Source organism: Melopsittacus undulatus, chromosome 1, assembly GCF_012275295.1.
Source record: "Melopsittacus undulatus isolate bMelUnd1 chromosome 1, bMelUnd1.mat.Z, whole genome shotgun sequence".
Lineage (NCBI taxonomy): Eukaryota > Metazoa > Chordata > Aves > Psittaciformes > Psittaculidae > Melopsittacus > Melopsittacus undulatus.
Genome location: NC_047527.1, coordinates 47059553 through 47080190, shown reverse-complemented (window position 1 = coordinate 47080190; position 20638 = coordinate 47059553). Strand labels below are relative to the sequence as shown.

Below are 20638 nucleotides of genomic sequence, written 5' to 3'. Positions count from 1 at the left end.
TGAACCAAAATGCAAAAGCATTTATATGGAAATTCACCTACACCACTTATTTAAAAAGTGTCAAGGCAAATGAATGTAACATAGTGCTCTGAAGAATTCACAGACTATTAGCTCTGGCTATTCCAGCAGCTTTCTTTCCAGCCCCACAGCTCTTCCCCACCAGAAACCTGAGTTGTACATCTGTGAAGCCACTGACATACTTTTACTACCTTCATTTCATAAGGCCAAGTGAAAAGCAGTAAGGGTAAATTAGAAAACATTATCTCTAGAACACTGCAAAAACTTCCTCTTGTAAAATCATCAGATCTAGGCAGGGGAAATCAGTCAAGCAGTTTTACTGAAAAACTGAATCATGGAAAGCTAAGCTGAGAATGGAGTGAAAGCATCCAGCATCTTGGCAACCCTGAAACATAAACATTTCAGTATTCCTATTATTTTGGTGATACATTTCACTATAGTGCAAAAAAATAATCTTCTGAACAGAATATCGCCACCCCAGTTCAGATTTAAATCTAATTCTGCAACCTAAACCAGCCGTCTGCTGCTAATGATGCCCGTTTCCGGGTTTTGCAGAGCGAGGTTCTTAAAAGTTATGATAAAAAGAAGCCTAAATATACTCCCAATATTTACTGTCAAAGCACCAACAGAAATACCTTCTAAACTCTAACGTGCTGCTTGTTGTATAAAGCTGTGAAGCGCAAGGTTTTATATTCTTTCAGAATAAACTGTTTCATCTGATTGAATGTAACTGTGCACATTCTCATATATATATGTATCTCCAATTCCATTTTTTAAATCTTACTAAGCCCCTGGTTTTAGCAATATCTCCAGGATTGTCTGCAGTTGTGCTTGTCATAAAAAGCATTTCTTGTTAGCAATTTTAAAAGTGTTGCCTTTAATTTTAATCATGTGGTCTGCATCCTTGCAAAATTTACTCTGTTCTGTACCAGTGGTTCATACATACTGGCTTCTGATATACAGAATCCCGAACAAGCATACTTCATTTGATCTTGACCACGCATCACCCACTTATCTTTTTCCTCTTTTTTAGATATGGGAGAGATAAGGATGAACACAGCAATTCAAGGGGTTGATAAAACTGTGATCAGTGTTAAGGGACTTTGCCAAGTGCTCCATACCACTGCTTTTTGAACATTTAGTTTGGTGGCACTGTGACTTTCAGTGCCTGCTACATGGAAGTTTTACTGCTCTAGCCACATTTCACCTGACATTTGTTTAACTGCGTATGAGTAAACTGGTATTATTAACCCACTCAACCTACTTTGTTATTTGTAAACACCATCTATTTCTTACCTTCTGCTACAGCCCACTGCACTTCCAAAAAGTTTTAAGTCCTGCGTAATCTAAGCAGCACTACTTCCACTTCATTTTGCTACCAGAACATGTATTCTTTTCCCCAATTTATTTGGTGTTCATTAGTGGTCCTAGTAGAGTTCTGGCATAACTTGCTATCAATCTCCATAATTCTGTATATTTAGCATTTATTCCTACTCTGATCCCAGCTAGCCTAATTTTCAGTGCTTCACAGTCCACCTTACTGCAGCTTTTCATGGTAGCAGCTTCTTGGAGCACTTGAGGCTTTGTGAGCATATAAATAAAGCTCAATTCTATCAGATTGTATTACGATTTTTTTACAGTAACTCTAGCAGATTGAGCATCTTATCACAGAATCAACTAGGTTGGAAAAGACCTTTGAGATCATCAAGTCCAGGCCTCTACCCCAGCACTGCCAAGGCCACCACTAAACCATGACAATAAGGAAGAGCTTTCCAGCTGAATTCCACCTGGCCTTACTGATGCAACAATTTCTCTTCATTTTGCAAATTTAAGTGTTCTGTCCTTTTTTTTGAATCTAATATCTGATTTTTTTTCTTAATCATATTAAAGTGTTTCAGCATCCTCTGTGGTGAGAACTGTAGAAGTACAATATTATTTCTGCATTAAGTCCTTGCACCTCTTCAGTCAGGAGCATTTGCTCAAAAAATGTTAATCACTTTTAACGTTAAAAGTAGTTTTAGATATGAAAGTGTGACTACTTCCAAAAATATACATATATCCTGCTCTAGAAAGTGGCATGTTTGCTTACTTATGTTACAACATAGTGAAGACACCTTCATTTGAAACAGTGAGCCAGCTTCTCCTTTCTGTGAGTCATTCACAGAGCAGGAAAGGAAATAAAACTGTCTGAAAAGGAAGAGCAAAGTATGATGGCAAAATCACAGCACTATGATAACTGTCACTGAATTCATTAACTCGTTTTTACTTTGAACATCTGTATAATATCTGTTCACATATATGATCTGCTGTGTCAGTCTCCTTCTTAGGTCTTATTTTCTACATTCTACATGTAAAATGCCAAATGTAACACCTTTCTTACTGGTTTCCTGTTGTTTGGGTTTTATTTAATAAAGAGTACTTATTAAAATGAACCCAGTATCCTGCTATCTTATCCTGGTCCTGTCATGAATTCCTGCTTCTGTTTTGTTTAGGGAAAACTGGTTCTTTTTTAATATATAATTTTAGTAGGAATACTTTCATGTGGAGCCATCTCCTCTCAAGTTCTTCTGGCATAGTATCAGAGGAATAAGGTAATTTTTGTCACCACCAATTAAAAAGTTTTACGAAACAGGACCGTTATAAAACAATTAAACCTTGCAAATGCAGTAGTCTCTAGGAGGGAAACCCTGGAGGAAATTCTGCTTATTAAAACTGCAATTTTAGTTTCCATTAAAAAGGAGAATAAGACAACAGAAGATGGGCTGGCAAGACAAATTATTTCTTAATGTCAGTTGAGCTTATTTCAAATGAGATAACATATCTACACCAGGCTGGGTTCAACACATTTTTGCCTCCTCAACTCATTTATCTAATTCAGTCATCTTGATTATAGCCTCATGGACCTTCATTTTCAGAGGAAGAATTTTGTAACAAACAACCTACACAACATGCTGATTACTGAACAGTTAATTCTAATTAACTTGGCTATGGCAAGAGAATTTTGATAAAGTCCTAGAATGCAAATACAGTTTGGTTATTCTGGCCAAACTTCTATAAAATAAAAACCCACAGCAGAGTCTCCAGATGAGACATCAGAGTGATCGGGATCTAATTTAAAGAAACAAATGAGAAAATTAAAATCACAAATAATTTATTCTTCCGTTAGAACTGATGGAGTACAGTTTTAAATAGCGATGAAGTACACAGTGGTGGAAAATTGGCACAGAACCTACAAGCATTTCATTCATAATAATGCTCCTCATGCCATATCTGTTCAAACCTTGATGTGTATTTTCTATCAACTTTAAGAAGACTGTTTTCCCTTTAAAACTGATGAACAAATTTAAAATCTTGTCTTCCATGTGTGATGTCATACGTATGATGAACACCAGATGGTTTTCTGGTTTTAAACCCCAAATATGATCAACTAAAACGAAAATACTGTTTTACCCCTGGGCTAATTTTAAGTTTTGTCCTTTATAAAAGTTGCCAGGAATTCCTGAATGCATATATTCCTGCACAACAGAATATCCATTTACTTATCTGATATACAGTTGCAGGACAGTCTCAAAACCAATTTTTGGTGTGTACTATGCTACTGATCAAGGTGCTGCCTCTATCTCACATGCAACACTATAAGCCGTAATAATGCAGTTCAACCCAAAATTTGGCATTTATCTCACCAACAGGTTTTATATTTGATGTTATAAAACATCCCTTGGTCTCATGTTAACCGATAAGAAAATGGACACACACAGAAAATGCCCCCTTTCTAAAGATATTATCTCCCAGTTAGGAAAGTTTAGATAGGTTTTACAAAGTCTTCTAGGCTATTTTGATACATACAAATTATTCAACTAAAGATTAAAATACACTTATACAATACAGCCCTGTCCTCCATACTCTTTTTCAAGTTCTTTGCATATTCAAGCCAAGTAAAATTAACACTTGTCATTTTCTTTTGTTATTGCAATTATTAAGAGGGATTACAGCTTGCTTATGCAAAGCTGTGACAAAACACTTGAGAAATAAAACCCAAACATTTACCTTGTTACCCAAAAAATGTTGCAGAAAACTGTCAAACTATGTTAGAAATAATTTTTACAAAACTGCTTCACTCAGAAAAATTGGAAAGCTTAAAAAAATTAATCTTTGCACAAGACTATATTATACTGTCCTTAATTACGTTCCCATTTAGATAACTGGGATTCTCATTCTCTTTGTACATGAACCTATCAGTGATGTACGATGTTCTCCATCTTTTTTCACTGTTATCTTTATTGTACACCATTTCGAGATTTATACAATCAAGCACTTATGCCCCTACCTATTTTTAACAGTAGATTTCTTATCCTGCCCAGTGAGTAGTGTACTGTCTTGCATATTCACCACATGAAAAACATAATATACAAAATATCGCTGCTGTAAAAAGTGTGCATTTCCCCTTTTCCCCTACAAAAAAAATCTGTGGAAAAAATATTAAATTCCCATAACCTTCATAAACATACAAAGCTGTTCGCACCTTTCAGTCTGTAACAGTCTATTTGACATACAGTTAACTCACTGCAAATTATGTCATGTATTTTCTGTCCAATATTGCCATCTAGAGTAGAGATGTGAAATCAGTTTCTGAGAATCTACAGTCTTCAACAATAAACCCATAAAGACTGTATACCATAAAACAGCCACAAGATTTTTCCAAAAGCTAGATGGAATGGGAGGTTCTCATCTCAGGAAGATGTCCACAGTGCTGAGGAGACAATATGGCTGCTAGAAGATATTGCCTACTGGAATGTGAGTACTTTTTCACTGTTGGTAATTTCCATACTGACCCTAAAAAAAAATTCAAAATACATAATTAGATCACAAGACATATTTTTCCTGTATTAAAAGCTGAAAACAGAAGACCATCCAAATAAACCGTGATGTTGTTGAAGATAAATAACGCTAAATGATAAGCCGACGTAAGTGGTGCAGTTTCATCTTACTAAAAATCACTTACGTTTTACAAGGAAGACAGATGATGCAAATTGAAAGCCAGGATGCTAATTTGATCAAAAGAGTGAATTTAAATTTGACAGACTGCTGTGAAATTTGCAAAACACCAACAAAAATAAAATATAGGAGTTACTGCCCACCCAAACTTTGAAAATTACTTCAAAAAGACCAGGTCACCCAAATTCAAAGTAATTTAGGAAATTACCTGCTTTTAGAAATACCTAAAAATATTCATATATCAAGCATCACAGAATGGACTGATATATGTATCTCAAAACCCAAGGCACATTCCAGTGAACACAACTAGCCAACATATCCTACAGGAACCAATTATTCCAGGTATCTGATACATAGAATTATTACCCTTATTGATATCCTCTATTTCTTTTGACAGAATGTCAAGTACTGCAGAGCAGGACAGAGGTGAAAGCATCAATGCTACATGCTTACCATGTTCCTTCACACAGGCTTCAAGGCTTGCAGAAACTGGTAGTGTGGTAAAAAGAAAAATTCTCCAAGCTACTGTCCTGGCACCATTCCATGTTAAGTACCATTTTAGATTTCAATTTTATGTTGCAATGTCAGTTTTTTCCATATGACAGTCAAAACCACCAGATGAGAATTTAAGCAATGCAATTCCTATGGGAATAGCTAGTATGAAAGAGAAGCCTTCTATAATTGAGTTTCCCAGTGGAACTTAAGACTGCACGAACTGGAAGAGTAGAGCCCATCTACAGAGAGGGTTATCCAACTCTACTGCAAAGAAAGCTGGAAGAAACTCAGCAAATTGAGGTTAAGTTCATTTGACCCTACATTTGCCACATGCAAAGCATTTTTCCACAGCTTATTATTTACAGGAGGAAGTTATTAGTATAGTGCATAAGCATTTTGTTAATCTGTTACATAATGAGAAGTAATTGTATCTCTAAACTACCACACTGAAAGAGATTGTTCCTTCTTCCTTGTCTTTGCTAATTTCTATGGAAAGTAAGACAACTGTTCTCCTTTAAATATATGGACAATTGTAGCTATTCTCACTTCCACAGGAAAATTCTTATTGAAAGTTCCACTGATCTTCTGCTGATATATCAGGATACCTAAAACACCAGGACCTCAAATTGATCATAATGTACATTTAGCTAATCTCCATTTTATTTATGCCAACAAAAGTAATAGTGTACATTTTAATGACATTTCTGAACGATTCCTATTGCAAAACTGTATTTTTACAGTTTAGTGCCTTCTACAGGAATAAACTTTCCACTTCATCCTCTAATTACAAGACAGGCTTTTTACAGAAGTCCTTCACTAGAACTCCATCCCAGAGTTTTAGGCACTACTTATCTTAGCAACAATAGAAACAAGCAGTTGATTTCCAGGTCACTTGTTTCCCCTGTTCTGTGTTCACTATACTGCTCAGAGAAAATCTGTGTAAAAACAGGATTCATGTCTGCCCACACAGCTTTACAGTAGAAGGCCATCAGCTGCACACCTGACGTGTTTCTGCAGCTGGAGAGGAGGCTTAGTGGACTGTGTTTGTGGAAAATAAATTCAACCATTTTTATTGCAAAGCAGTAATGAAGAATGATCCACCATGAGATTTAAGAACCTCATCTTTCATATTAGTCATCCACCATGAGGCTTATGAAACAGATCACCTTAATCTTTAAGGTCCAAAAATACTGCCTGGAGTGCCTTACTCTGGCAAACTGCATTAAGACTTTGCAAGAGAATGACTAATCACACCTCCAGATAAATGATTCTGGGTAACTCACCAGGAAATAAAATCCAAGAGAATTGTACATACATACCTGACAGACCATGTCTTCTAATTCATTAGTTTAAATGTCCACAAGAAACTAAGATTATCAAATAAGTGTGTAAGAACCACAACTTTCTCATCAAGTGAAAGAATACCTGGTCATATCCGTAAGGCCTCTGCTGTGGTGGCTGCGGTGGCCCAGGCTGAGTGGGCCTGTATCCCCCATACTGCTGGCCTTGTCCTTGTGGATAACTGGGATACTGAGGTCCTGGACCACTCTGGGAGGGGCCTGGAAAACATTAAAATGGAAACAAAAAAAACCCAAAACCAACCAACCAAACAAACAAAACAAAAAAAAAAGAGATTGCTTAAGGTGCTAGGAAGAAGAGAACAGCAAAAGCTTTGAATTTTACAACTGAGCAGAGCTAAGAAGTATCACCACTGTCCAATTAGTTCTCTTCCTACCTAAAAATGTATCAGGGATAAGCAGCCCTCCTCTCAGCCTGGAAAGCACCTTGGCTGACAGGGCCTGTGGTCCAGCCACAGGAATATTTACCTTTATTTATATATTCATTTTTTATTATGAATGCATGTAGTTCCACACACCATCACAGGATCATAGGACAGAGAAGAACAAGGCAAGAAATGACAAATCCTAAACATGAGCACCATTCAGGCCTTAGGGAGACAGGTTCTCCTGCTGTAATGCTGCTCCAGTCCTATAACTTTCTAATGCCAGGAGCAGCAGTGTGTAGCATCTGGACCCTCTGAAGAGCCTAGGAGAGCTGCACTGCCAGAAGTCAGTTCCCATACTACAGCAGCCAATCATAAATGGAGTATCAGGCAAGTGAGTTACATTCACAGAATGTGAGATGTGAAAATGAGTAAATGCTATTGTAGGTTGGAAAAAAGCACTCCCTAACTCCATACACTGCTGGTCATCCTAACTTTCCAGAAAAAAAGATGGAAAAACCCACCACTTGGCTCCTGCCTTTTTCGGCTATAAAAGGAAGCAGTTCTTTTGTCAATATAAACTCTTACTATTCACAGGGACTCTGTCTGTCTACCACTGGAAGCTAACCTAATGGATGGTTACTACCATCAGGTTAGTAACCTAATGCAGCCACGTTCCAAAACAAAATTAACTTAATTCCCTTCCACCCTGGGAAAGATGGCCTACTGTCTACTTCAGTGACACTTCATACGGATTTTTTCCAGTGGATCTGATTTAGCTTTTCACCACCACCCCTTAAAAATGGGCAGAGTCCAGAAAATTTGCAACTCTTCAGAAGTGCTTTCTTTTAAACAAAATAGTACTTTTTTTTTTTTTGCTCCATCAGAAGAAACTGATGTGTTTTAGCTGTAATGTCATTCAGTGGTAGGGAGGGTTAGCTTTAGCTATAGGCACTGGACATCAAGATGACATCAGCTGGTAAATCTTTTAGCAATTCTGGATCTATGTCACAGTCAAAAAGATGACCTGGAAAACAAAAGTTCCATAGGCTATTAACATCCTTCTCAGGCCTCAAATCTCCTTCAACTATGCAGTTTCAGCTTTCTACATGTAATGAAACCTTGAAGGTTGATAACAACATCTGGGATGATGATTTATTTTTGAAAATTATAATGCAATCTAATATTAAATCAAGAAAATATACTACAATCCTAAAAAAGTGCTGACAAATGGAACTTGGTTTTATTTATTCATGGTCATTCTTCATAGTTGAATTCTAGATATTCAGCGATACATTTTATAGAATAAAAATGGAACATCAGTATCCATTTCTGCTAAAAAATAAAAATTGAGAAGCATGCTATTTGGGTTTACGAATTACGGTGGGTGAGACCACTCCAGCAGATTTCTTCACCCCTTTCCTCTAATTCTTTCTTAATCTAAGGTTTTAGAATAAGTCAGATTTCTTTATTTACAAAATTTAGAAGAGTGAGCTAGATGGACCTTCACTTTAATCTTCATTCTGTTCCTGTGCTCCATTTAGCAGAATATAAGTACATGAGTATTATTTTAAAACTATCAATTCATTCATAACCTCTAAAAGGCAAAAACTTGCTAAATCTCAGTGGATCCTCTTAAAATTTAACTCTGTCTCAACATAACTGGGTTTAATGTGTTAATTGGCATTTATCTAAACAGCAAATGAGTCATTCATGCACTCCTTGCACACACACAACACTGAAAAAGTTTTAGCACCTAAACCTGCAACAAAGCTGAAAGTTAAACATATGAAATTAGATTTTAGAGATTCCTTCTTCTGAAATAAAGGTGTAGAACTTTACAATATGCAAGCAAGTAAAACCTGAAAGAGCAGTATTTTCAGTATGTTCTTCTGCCTCAAATTTTCAGATGTAATGCACAGTATTTACACAGCAATACTTTAAGTTTCCTGTTTGGGAGGTTTTCCTTGAATTTAAGGACTGTATTATCTCACTTGTGGAAGTGGGTTTCTGATTCCTGCCATACATCAGAAGGTTTGCACCACTTGTACAAATTTATGAGGCAACCTCTCTTGAAATCTGCATTGGTAACGCCTATTCATTTCCTTACTGATCAGCATTAAGAATTTTAAAAGAATGATTAATGTATACAGGATGAAACTTTAAACTAGTTTTTAAAAGATTTTGTTCTATACGGCAAATCCAAGCATAACAGTATAAACGGCTCTGCTGTTTTTGTGCCCTCCTGACAGTGTTCACCTACAGAGGACACAAGAGAGCAGAGTCTGGGTCTTTCTAAATTACAGACACCTTCATTTTCCTGTGCCACCACACTGTCCCAGACTGCCAACACAATCTGCTTCCCAAAATATGCTGTCTTCTAAGCTTTCTTGTTTTGGCCCACTGAAATTGTGGGCAGCTTTTGCACAAGCTTGGCCTTTCAACCAAGTAAAATATGGACTGAATAACACATGTCTCTTAAGTCTTTTCTGTGATTGCTGTCTGTGTCTTCAGGTTCTTACCATAACCCTGCTGTTGTCCTGGATAGCCCTGCTGGCCTGGATATTGCTGCTGTTGTGGTGGATAACCCTGCTGTTGGGGTGGTCCTTGATATGCATCTTGCTGCTGACCATACTGCGAGTTTCCTGTAAGATGATTGCAAGAAAGCAAAAGCTTATAAAGATACCAACTTTATTAATTTTTTTCCCCTCTAAGATGCACAGCCAACAACACAAGAACAAAATGAAAATGCAATATTGATTTCAAAAACTGAACAAAACAAAGAAAACTCAAACCAAAGAGAAGGAATTCGGCCAAACAAACTGCAGTTAAAGCCAGTAGTGCAAAGTTGAACTGCAGCATTTTCAGCATCTCTGCCAAACGAGCATTACATTTACTGGAACATCACAGTCATAAGACCATGACTATGCTAAATAAAAGGGAAAAAAAAAAAGAACAAAAAAAGACAAAATTAAGGACAGCTACAAGAGCACAGACTAGCTACACAAGATCAGCAAGCTGTTTCCTAACGGCACTACAATTATACAAAATATATATACACACACAAAAAGATAGACAACTGAACCAACAAATTTATGTTTAAATAAAAATTTCCATTGAGGTAAAAAAAAAGTCTCTAGAGTGTTTTAGTCATTTTACTGTTGTTAGAAATTGCAAATTGTGGTTATATATTTTAGGTGTTTGCAAGAAATTATTCTGAACACTTCAAGTTCCCTGCAATTTTCAAGACAGCCAGCAACTAGTATTCTACAAGAGCTTTGCATGGGTATAAGTCGTGTTGTGCAGGAATTTCTGTTCCCGTTGCGGGTGAGGGAGGAAAGGGAATGTATGTGCGTATGTGTGTGAAGGTATATAGATACCTCCTTCGTAGTAATGTTGTGAGGAATCCTCATAAGGCCTATCGTAGCCTTGTTCAGGATACGACGGTTGCTGATAACCGTAATCATTATGACCTACATCAATTCGACAAGAGACAGGAAGAAACGTTAATGGCCTCTGAGTGAAAACCCTCAAAATATTTCATTTCTCAGAAAAAGGAAAAAAATTTCAACTGGATATACATGAAAAAGAATTTTCAAATGTATTAGCCAAAGACTTATTAATATGATTTCCTTTCATATTGAATTAACATGTGACAGGAAAAAAAAAAGGCTTAATGCAGTAGTTTTAGCAACATCACAGCAAGGGATGGTCTTAACCTACTGATAATCCTTGTTGGAGGGGAGGAGGGGAGTACTTTATCTTTCACTCAAAAAAAAAAAAATGAAAGCATTTAGGCCTTTCACATGTAAATAACCTGAATTAAATTAGAATGAACAAAGAAAGCAATTATCATACTTTGTCTAACACCTGTTCTGCTGATCTCCAATTCAAAAGCATATGCTAAAAGCAGTGTGAAATATAACAAAAAAAAGCTCAATGAAGTTATGAACCACAGTTTACATTAAATTTTGCTCTTAAGCGACAGAAAAACAATGTCCTCAAAATTTTTCCTACAAACAGAATTCCTACAAGTCTTAAGAAATCTTTTCCTCTTACATTTCAGTCCTGAGTAGGATCACTGCAAACAAACCTTCCTTTTCTGGCATATCTGATTAAGAATCCAATATATGCAGTAAGAACCCTACCTGTTGTTGCTTTTTATAGCAAATATACTTTATCTTACAGATGACCAAAATATATCTTACTGCTAGCTTCAAGAAAACAAGTCACAATTATGTTTAAATTTGAAATTAAAATTACACAGATTATATAAATTTGGAATAAAATTTTGGAATTAAAAGGAAATGAGAAAGTTCTAAAACTAAGAGGTTATCATATTTAGTTCTGCTACTCTACCATACATCATTGACCGAACCTAATATAAATACGTACTCATTAAAACAAGTACTACAATATATTGTCTTCAGGTGCTCTATGAGTAACAACAAGGTAATGATAAAGATTAACTCTACAGAACAAATAGATCTTAGAGAAGTAATCTGTGCTGCCACAGAGCTGTTGATGCTAATACTGAATTGCCCTTACTAAATTGCCTGTAACCCTTTAGAGTTCATGTGCATAACACAGAAGTTCCAAAATGAAAAGTTACTGATGAGTTAATGCAAGTTGTCAGATAATTGCACAAATAACACATGTAAGCTTATACAGACGTGCGTCGATGTATCTTAAAATCAATTTAATATAAATTAAAATTCTAAAAACCAACTTGTATCAGTTTATTTTCAATGAGTAGCAGCATTGGCAATTACTCCACTTTGCTGTGTATACATTCTTAAAACATTAACATCTACCATATTCCTTGAACTTTGTAAGATAACATTAAGTTGCGCACACCGTTATCAGAGTAGTCATGAGTCAGCATCTCTGTTCTCCCAGCCTCTGCTCAGCCCAAAAACATGTTAATTACAGCTTTTCTAACTCATAACACAATCTAACGGCCTTCAGCACTCTAAATTCCAAGAAGTAGGAGGACAGATTTATGAAATTCAGAGTTCCAGTCTTGCCTTGAAAGGACTGGGGGAACTTCTAAAGAGGATTCACAATTATAATCTCCTCAGGGCAGGGACCATTTTATCCCTTTGTAAAGATTAAACTGAAGGCCCATACCATAGCAGCAATAACACATTTGTGCAACTTACATAAAAACTAAAACTAAGTTTAAAACCAGAATATTTACAGAAAACCCACATCTTTTTACCAAGTTTTTCAACTTCAATAAAATCTTTAATAAAAGGATATTGCCCCCTCTTTTAATTACAAGAAATTTACAACTGTTTTAATTCAACTCAATTATACTAGATATGCGAAGGAACCCTCCACACTTTTAGATAAACCAATTACAGCACTTCATTTTGAAATACTAAAACTTGCTAGAGTTTCAAGTGGGAGTCACAAATTACATGCTTTCAGTAAATTGTAAAATTAACTTGTCATAGTAACTTAAACTGTAGTAACAATTCTGAATTTGGAAGGTTTTGTAAATGTGAGGTATGACATAGAATTACTATTCTTGCCTTATTCCCTAATCTTGGGCATATGACTACATTAGTATTGGGCAGGTATAGAAAATGGGAAAGTTAACATTTATGAGAGATTACCATCAGGGTAATATTGCTGGTTCATGCCTTCTGGAGGACCTTGTCCACCATGACTGTATTGGTCCCCATAATAGTCTTCCTGGCCTGAGTACTGCTGTGGTGGGCCTGAAAAACCACAACCAGTCAATACGTAAATAACTTGTTTTCTCTGTTATAAAGCCTCCTAATTTCTGATTTTAGTATGAGAAATTTTTCTCAAATGTACTCCCCACCCATACTGTTGCGTTTCAGACAACATATGTGATCTGGTTTACTTAAAAAAAAGTACAAAAATAAAACTTATCTATCTATATATACACAGACACACAGTTGTTTGGCTGCACTAGATTGAGCACATATGTAAAAAACTCCAGTTTTGAGCTCATTTTAGCAACATGAACATAACAGACTAAGGTGCTAAAAATAAAGTTATTCCTTTTCTAAAAGGACTGGCAAGAAAAAAAAAGGGAAAAAAAGCAGAAGCAAGATTGTGGAACATTGTTCCTTTTTTTGTAATTGAGCGAATTCAGAGCCAAGCAGGCACTCTGTTCCTTTACTGTACCTATCATTTAAATATTGAAACAGAATTCTGCATCAGCATATTTGAGATGCTGAGTATTTTTACATACTTTTTGTCAGAAAGAATTCAAAATAAAAGAAATACTTGTCTTCACACTTCATGGTCAGACCAGTAATCTGTCACTGCAAGAGCCACCCTTAAAAGAGTAACAAAAAGAGTCCACAAACAGTCTGTGACACTCAATAATTTGATTGTAATTGTAAGCAAGAAAAGTGATTTAAAATAGTTTTAAAGATGGCTATTTAAAGCCAATGTAAAAACACTGAAGTGAAGTCCTACCTTGCTGTGGTGGCCTGTACGGAGGAATCTGCCTCTGACCCATCATGTGATTTCCTTGGTTAACTTGGCCCATCATTCCCATAGGTGGCTGCTGCCCCTGGTAATGCTGGCCACCAGCTTGTGGCATGTTGTATTGCTGGGAGGGAGGCTGCTGGTGCATCATTGGACCTGTAGAAGGAAAAGCAGCAAACACGTCTTCTGTAACACATAACTTGCAATTAAACCCTTCAAACAGAACATAGAAAACCCAACCTTTTAAAAATAGACCAAAAAAATACTCTTATTTCTAGTGCTCTCATAAGGATTTGTTGTTTCTAGACCTATACAAACACAGACAATCAATTCAAGGAACCATATTACAAAACAGAACTCTGCCTCCATGAAGCTTCTTTCTAGACGATTTTTCTTCAAACTACTGTCGTGATTAAAGCCCAGCTGGTACCTCAGAACCATGCAGCTGCTAACTCACTCTTCCCCCTTTCCCTCCCCTGACTCCTGGTGGGATAGAGAAGAGAATCAAAAGCATGTAATTCCCACAGGGTTCAGATAAGGTCCAGATAAGAACAGTCCAATAACTAAGGTATAACACAAAACTACTAGTGCTAACCACCACCTATAAGGGAAATAACAAAGGGGAGAGAATATAAAGCTAAAGAGGGAAGAGAAAAAGAACAATAAACACATATGATGCATGGTACAACTGCTCACCACCTGCTGACCAATATCCAACCCAATCCGAGCAGCAATCTGGACCTCCCGGGTGATTCACCCCAGTTTATATACTGGGCATGACGTGCTACGGTATGGAATAGCCCTTTGGCTAGTTTGGATCAGGTGTCCTGTCTCTGCTCCCTCCCAGCTTCTTGTGCCCCTCCTCACTGGCAGAGCATGTGAGACCGAAAAGTCCTTGATCTGGGTCTAAGTATTAATTAGCAACAACTAAAACATCGGTGTGTTATCAGCATTGTTCTCAGACTAAAGACGAAACACAGCACTGCACTCGCTACTAAGAAGGAGAAAAATAACTGTTGCAGCTGAGCCCAGAACAACTATACAGAAAGTTTACTCATGCACAAAGGTAACTGAAACACTTTCAACATTTTTTATTTGCTTGTTTTAAAAAGCATCTACAAAGAAAGTGTAGATGAAAAACTGATGGGGAGAACTTGATAAGTGACAAAAATTATTTAACACTGCCAGCTCCTTAGGAAATAGTTTTAATATACATGCTGTTACAGTCCATCAACAAGCCACTTGGCTGTTATTACGAAATAAAGAATTGTATTTAGCCTGTAAAGACAAACCACATGTACCACTGAGTCAGGCAAGCACACAACAAGCAGTATGCCGAAAAGCCCACAGGAATCTGTGCTCTGCCCACCACTGAACAGTCCCAAGCAGCCTGTAACAAAACTCTTCTTTCATACAAAGTTGCACCACATTTCTATGAACCACAGAAAAAGACAGGGAGAGATCAAGTACTGCCCACGTTTTACCAGCTGAGAAAATCTGATTAAGGCTGAACTGAAGAAATGCAAACTTCAGTAATGAAAACAGACAGTAAAGAACACCCTGCTGACACCATACAGCAATTAAAATGATGATTAGGCCATTTCATTATATGAGATTACAGGCTAGGTCAATATGACTTTTAACAAAGAACAGCTTCTTCACTTCCCCTCTAATACCACTTCGGAAAAGAGTGGTTCCAGTATTAAAAATGTGACGAAAGAACTGTGAAAGGAGCTAAACTTCTTAAACAACCTATTTTTATAGTGCATAAATTCAAACCACTTAACACATACTAGTGTTATAAGGGTTAAATCCTAAACTTCTCCCCCCCCCCTCGTTAATGTTTTATGAACTACAGACAACAAGACTAAGTAAAAAACAAAACAAATCAAAACATCTGACTAGCACAGCCACTCCTTAGACTCTATCCCAGAGAAAAAAAAAGGCATCATCCAGTTTTCTGTGCGCTAGATTTTGCCACTGAGTTTAATATTTTTAACTAGGTGCTGGAGAAGCATAAAGTCCTACATGAAACCACTTTACTGAAAATCTACCTAAAGTCAGTACTGACAATGGATTTATATAAGGAAAGGAATATATAGCCACTTAGATCCTGTCTTTGTAGGGTTTCAAGAGAAAGTTAAGCCAAATTAATTAATGGTATGAATTCAAAGGTGTTAGTTAAATCCCATTAAACCCCAGTGTGAAATCTCTCTGTGAGAAGTGGCCTTAGTTCTGTTAAGCTTCATTTTCCTCTGAAGATAAATATTGGCCACTTTTAAAATGATCCAGTTATGCTTCTATCCTTCAGCATGGCAATTTCTGTGCCTGGTTTTCAAGTAAAAAAACGGTTTCAACAGAGATACCATAAGTGGTTTTCACTTAGCAGAAATCTATTTAATTTTTTGATCTTCTGAACAAGTAGGTAATTTATATTATTCCATTTCACTGCTCCTCTGTTTGGAAGTACTGAGAAACATTAGGCAGCCTTGAAAAAAAAAAATAGAAACTTGTTGCCATAATATTCCTAGATCTCAAGAAAGCTTGTTAATTAACAATATTAATATTAGTCACAATACAATGTGATAAAATGTGTTGGGTCCCCATGGTGCAATGTAGAGGTTTTCTGTTTGCTTTTTAAATTAGAACTTCATTAACGCTTTGTAGAGCCACAATGAGAATTCACTACCCTGTATCAGACTGTGCAGTGTGTTAATAACAGAGTGCCTGGCTTCCTTCCAGTTTGGTTCACATCTCTCTTTTTAAGAAGATACCTTAAAGAAGAAACATGCCCTCTATAGTCTCACACAACAGAGCCATTTTATGGGGAAGTTCTGAGGGGCAAGGAAGTTCAAATTTGGTGGTTTGGTGTTGGTTTTTTTTTTTTAATTAAGCCCATAATAAAGCTGATTTATTAATTATAGAATACTTAATATGATGCAAATCTTACATAGAAAACCCTGACGATGCCTCAAGGAAACTGACAACCTAATCTTCAGACATGTAAGGTGAATACTGAGGAACAAAAATGCAAACTAGAAGTGGTTCCCAAATAAATCTACCAAATCAAGACCAGAAGTGTACTGAGGATGAAAGAGCTGCAGAAAAAAATCATGGTTTAAAAATGTCTCCTTAGCTTTGTCTCTTCTGCTGAAATTAAGATACTGGTGGTAAGTGCTGTGAGAAGACAAGAATAACTGCTGACAGTTGAAACTTCTGAAGAAGGAGCTCTCCATCTCAAACTGAACCACAATTTCAGATGTCACTTATGCAAAAAAATACATAACAAGAAGTAATACCAAAAGATTCCTTAGTTACTAACATAACCTTTCATATTTTACACTAGAGAAAACAGATAAAAGAATAAGCACTGTGGCGCCTGTTTGTATCTTTGTTTTTTCAAGCTAGGACAGTTGTAATGTCTTCTATGTCTAGACACCCTACAAATCCAGCTACAGCATGACTACATTTCAGAACATAGAGATAATTTTATTTTTCTTTAATAGGCTTGATTTCCAGAAAATTGAGACTGCCACAAGGACGATCGGGGGCTGGAGCATCTCCTGTATGAAGACAGGCTGAGAAAGTTGGGGCTGTTCAGCCTGGAGAAGGGAAGGCTGCCTGGAGACCTTATAGCAGCCTTCCAGTATCTGAAGGGGGCCGACAACAATGCTGCCCACAGCAGGGGGTTTGGAAGTAGATGATCTTAAGGTCCTTTTCAACATCATAGCTACTGTAAGCAAGGTATTGCAATGTAATGGCCTCTGCTTAGATGGGAATGAAGAGATGGCAAGTCATTCACAAAAGGTTCTCAACCTCAGAAATAATTTTAATCTGATCTATCATACCAAAATAGGCTTCTATTTCAGATAACACTGGATGTTCCTATCTTTATGTTCCTTAAGTGGACAACAAAAGAATAGGAAGTCTGTACCTGCTTCATCTCTGCTGTCACCATGATCTCTTTGTATTTGCCTGTAATTGAAAGAGCCCCAAAACTTTAATGGACTTTTTCTAATTTTATATACATGAAATTGTAATTAAAAAATAAATAAATAAATAAATAAACCCCAGCACCAAATTCAACAAGTGGTCTTCTGCAACTGAGTGTTGTCAACAGGATGCTCTCATGCAGAGTTCACCTGTTAAAAGTAAACTAGTCCCCTGTCTCACCCCAAGCACCTATAATGCTCATTAAATACAGAGGAGTTTGGCAACTTTGCTTCAAATGCTCCAGGCAACAGAACAGAATCCTAGCACAAGGATCTGAGAAACACAGTCTCTGAGATGGCCAAGCTTAGCAAAAGGATCTGAGAAAAAAAGAGTTTCTGAGATAGCCAAACTATCAGTTCTTCATCCTTATTTTTAAGGTATTTGAATTCTGTTGTTTATTATTAGTCTCTGGCTGTGAAAGATCTGTTCAACAGAAGTTAGAGGAATTTCCACATAAGTTTCAGGTTCCAGGAAAATCAAGCTTGCACCTTCCATCTGAAAAGTCAAAAGATTGGCAAGACTTGAAATATTTCATTGAACAGAAGTAGCTTCCCATGCAAAACAAGAAATGTACCCACAAGAACCTAGTTTCTTCCACATTCACTCAGCTGTGATGCTTCCTATCTTTTCAGAAAAGGTAGACAATTTTCCATATGGATAGCCCAGGCTGCTACAGCAGCTTTTTAATCAAGAGTCATCTACAGGATCTCCCACTTAAAACAATATGCTACCAAAATCCAAAACAACTAAAACTCTTCTTTCAACTGAAGTGACTACATAAAAAACCCAATACTATCAAATTTTGCTTCTCATTTAAGATATTCTTCTGGCTAGCATTTTATAAACTAGTGCAAACCAATAATAAATACAAAGCAGAGGCAAAGTAAATCAAATAATGGGTTCTGTTACTATGCATTTTATTTTTTAATTAGCACTTTTTTATTTTTTCGTACTAACACCATCTGCCTCAGTATCTGTATATACAGTAAGATGTTTTGCTAGAAAACGCACATAAAAATTATGCTCAAACCACCCAAAAGTCAACATCAAACATTTCTGTGTTATGCTGTCTTCATCTGACAGCGTGCTTGTTTTCCAAAACCACTTGCCTCATTCAGTACACAATAGATATTATTCACTGAAAAGCTATTTTAATACTTCACTTTCTCTTAATTGTTCATGTGAGATGCCATGCCTACTCAAACACTGAAGGAAGACAGAATTATTAATTTACTCATAGGTTTTCTTAAGGCATTTATAACTAAATGTCCAAATCTTCATAATGAATATACTTTCACAACACTCCTGTGAAATCAGATGGTATAATCTTACCAGACTAATTCCTCTACAGATGAGGAACCCATGCAGGAAAAGATTACGGTCAAAAACATCTACTAATTTCTAACAGCCAACTTGAGATACAGAGACCTTATCTGGCAGAATATTTAGCATTACATTTAGCTAGTGCTGTTATTAACTGACAAGATACAGTAAGATCTCTCATTCTCAATATGGATTACCCTTTTACACAAAAAAGGAACAAAGCATGTTTAGGGGTTCGCACATGTCTTCTGACAAGAACAAACACATTCAGAAATTTTAGTTCATTTCTATTTCTGACTGGCAGCACACCTTACTAGTTCGGAAATCTCCAAGTCACAACCTGTTTGTTCCCTTTTTGTTAAACTGCATCCTAATCCATTTCCTAGTGGTTCACTCTTGTTTCTTTACTTAGATGAGAAGCCTGCTCTGTCCATGCTTTGCTGAGACCTCTGCCCAGCCACACTGGATCATGGTTACCTATCAACATTGCAGAGTTTCCCAGACTCCCATGCCATTTTCTCCCCTGCCATCCTGGCATCACAAGACAAGATAGTAAGTCACAAGTAAAGACAGAAAAAATATTTCCTCTAGTTTGTTACTAAATCTCAATACAAGCGTATCAGCTAAAAGCAGAAAACAGAGGAGACATATTAAGTATTTAATGACTGATTTGGGACAGTATTTTCATTGATACAGCAAATAGCAGCACCTTGCTGGCATAACAGACAAGTTTCAGAGCCTTGCTCTAAAGCAAGGGGCACAACCAAAAAAAAAAACCCCAAAACAAACTGCAACAAAAAACACCACTAACCAAAAAAAAACCAAAACAAACCCAAAACCCCAGCCTTGAAGCAGACACTTGGAACAGAAAAAGTGTCAGTCTAAAGGGTCAAAATTTGGAAAAAACAGTTACCCAACTGAAAGCTTACTGCGGCCCTGAGTGGCAGGCAATGGCTCCAACTCTTGCTCTCACTAGAGAATTTGCTCTTGTTCTTGAACCTGTAATTTGGCTAGATACTGCTTTATTTTTTATTCCCCAAAGCCACTTCAGTACTATTATTTGTTCAGAACAGAAACCTTTTAAGTACCTTTCTTCCTTAACTCTGACTGAGCAATTTTCAAGTTTGACAGAGTAGTGAAAATACAGCAGGGGAATATTACAAGGAAGAATAAAGAACTCTACTTCGAGATGGAATAATCACTAGTCCTAAATTGTAAGCCAGTCATACAAAATAAGTTGTTTTCTGCAGACTGACTTAGTGGATGGCTCCCTCACACATACTGCGACATATTTATTGCTAACTGCAACTGAGAAATTCAAAGTGAGCATGCAAAGGACTTTTCCAAAGCATCTTACAATGTTCCAAAAATTAGTCCATTGTCTACTGCTCAGAATACACAGATAACTTGCCCATTCAGTGAGACAGCGAAAAATATTCCCCCTTGTGATAGCTTCCTCTGCTATATGCCTATCTTTTGTTTCCTCTGCCATTGAATTGTGAGAAAAATGCCCTTAACAATGTGTACAAGGACGGACTCAGACTTGCCACTTTCACTACTGATAAAAAAACTGCAGAAACTTCTGTTTTGTCTTGAGTTATTTTTGATCTCTCATAACTT

At 36.7% G+C, this 20638-nt stretch overlaps 1 protein-coding gene across 4 annotated transcripts in view; it reads right to left on the bottom strand.

Moving 5' to 3' along the window:
* Positions 1 to 3152: 3152 nt before the first annotated feature.
* The window catches only part of SS18 (SS18 subunit of BAF chromatin remodeling complex), a 42965-nt gene continuing 25479 nt past the window's right edge, over positions 3153 to 20638 (bottom strand). For 2 of the 4 annotated variants that reach the window (XM_034061333.1, XM_031052835.2), the window contains 6 exons: positions 13691 to 13858; positions 12853 to 12957; positions 10612 to 10704; positions 9754 to 9876; positions 6934 to 7067; positions 3153 to 4851 (listed from right to left, as the gene is read on the bottom strand). In XM_034061333.1, the coding sequence (XP_033917224.1) occupies positions 4825 to 4851; positions 6934 to 7067; positions 9754 to 9876; positions 10612 to 10704; positions 12853 to 12957; positions 13691 to 13858 (650 nt within the window). In that variant the 3' untranslated portion in view covers positions 3153 to 4824. The remainder of the gene's footprint in view (positions 4852 to 6933; positions 7068 to 9753; positions 9877 to 10611; positions 10705 to 12852; positions 12958 to 13690; positions 13859 to 20638) is intronic. The other 2 variants (XM_034061337.1, XM_034061346.1) reach the window with 2 other exon arrangements.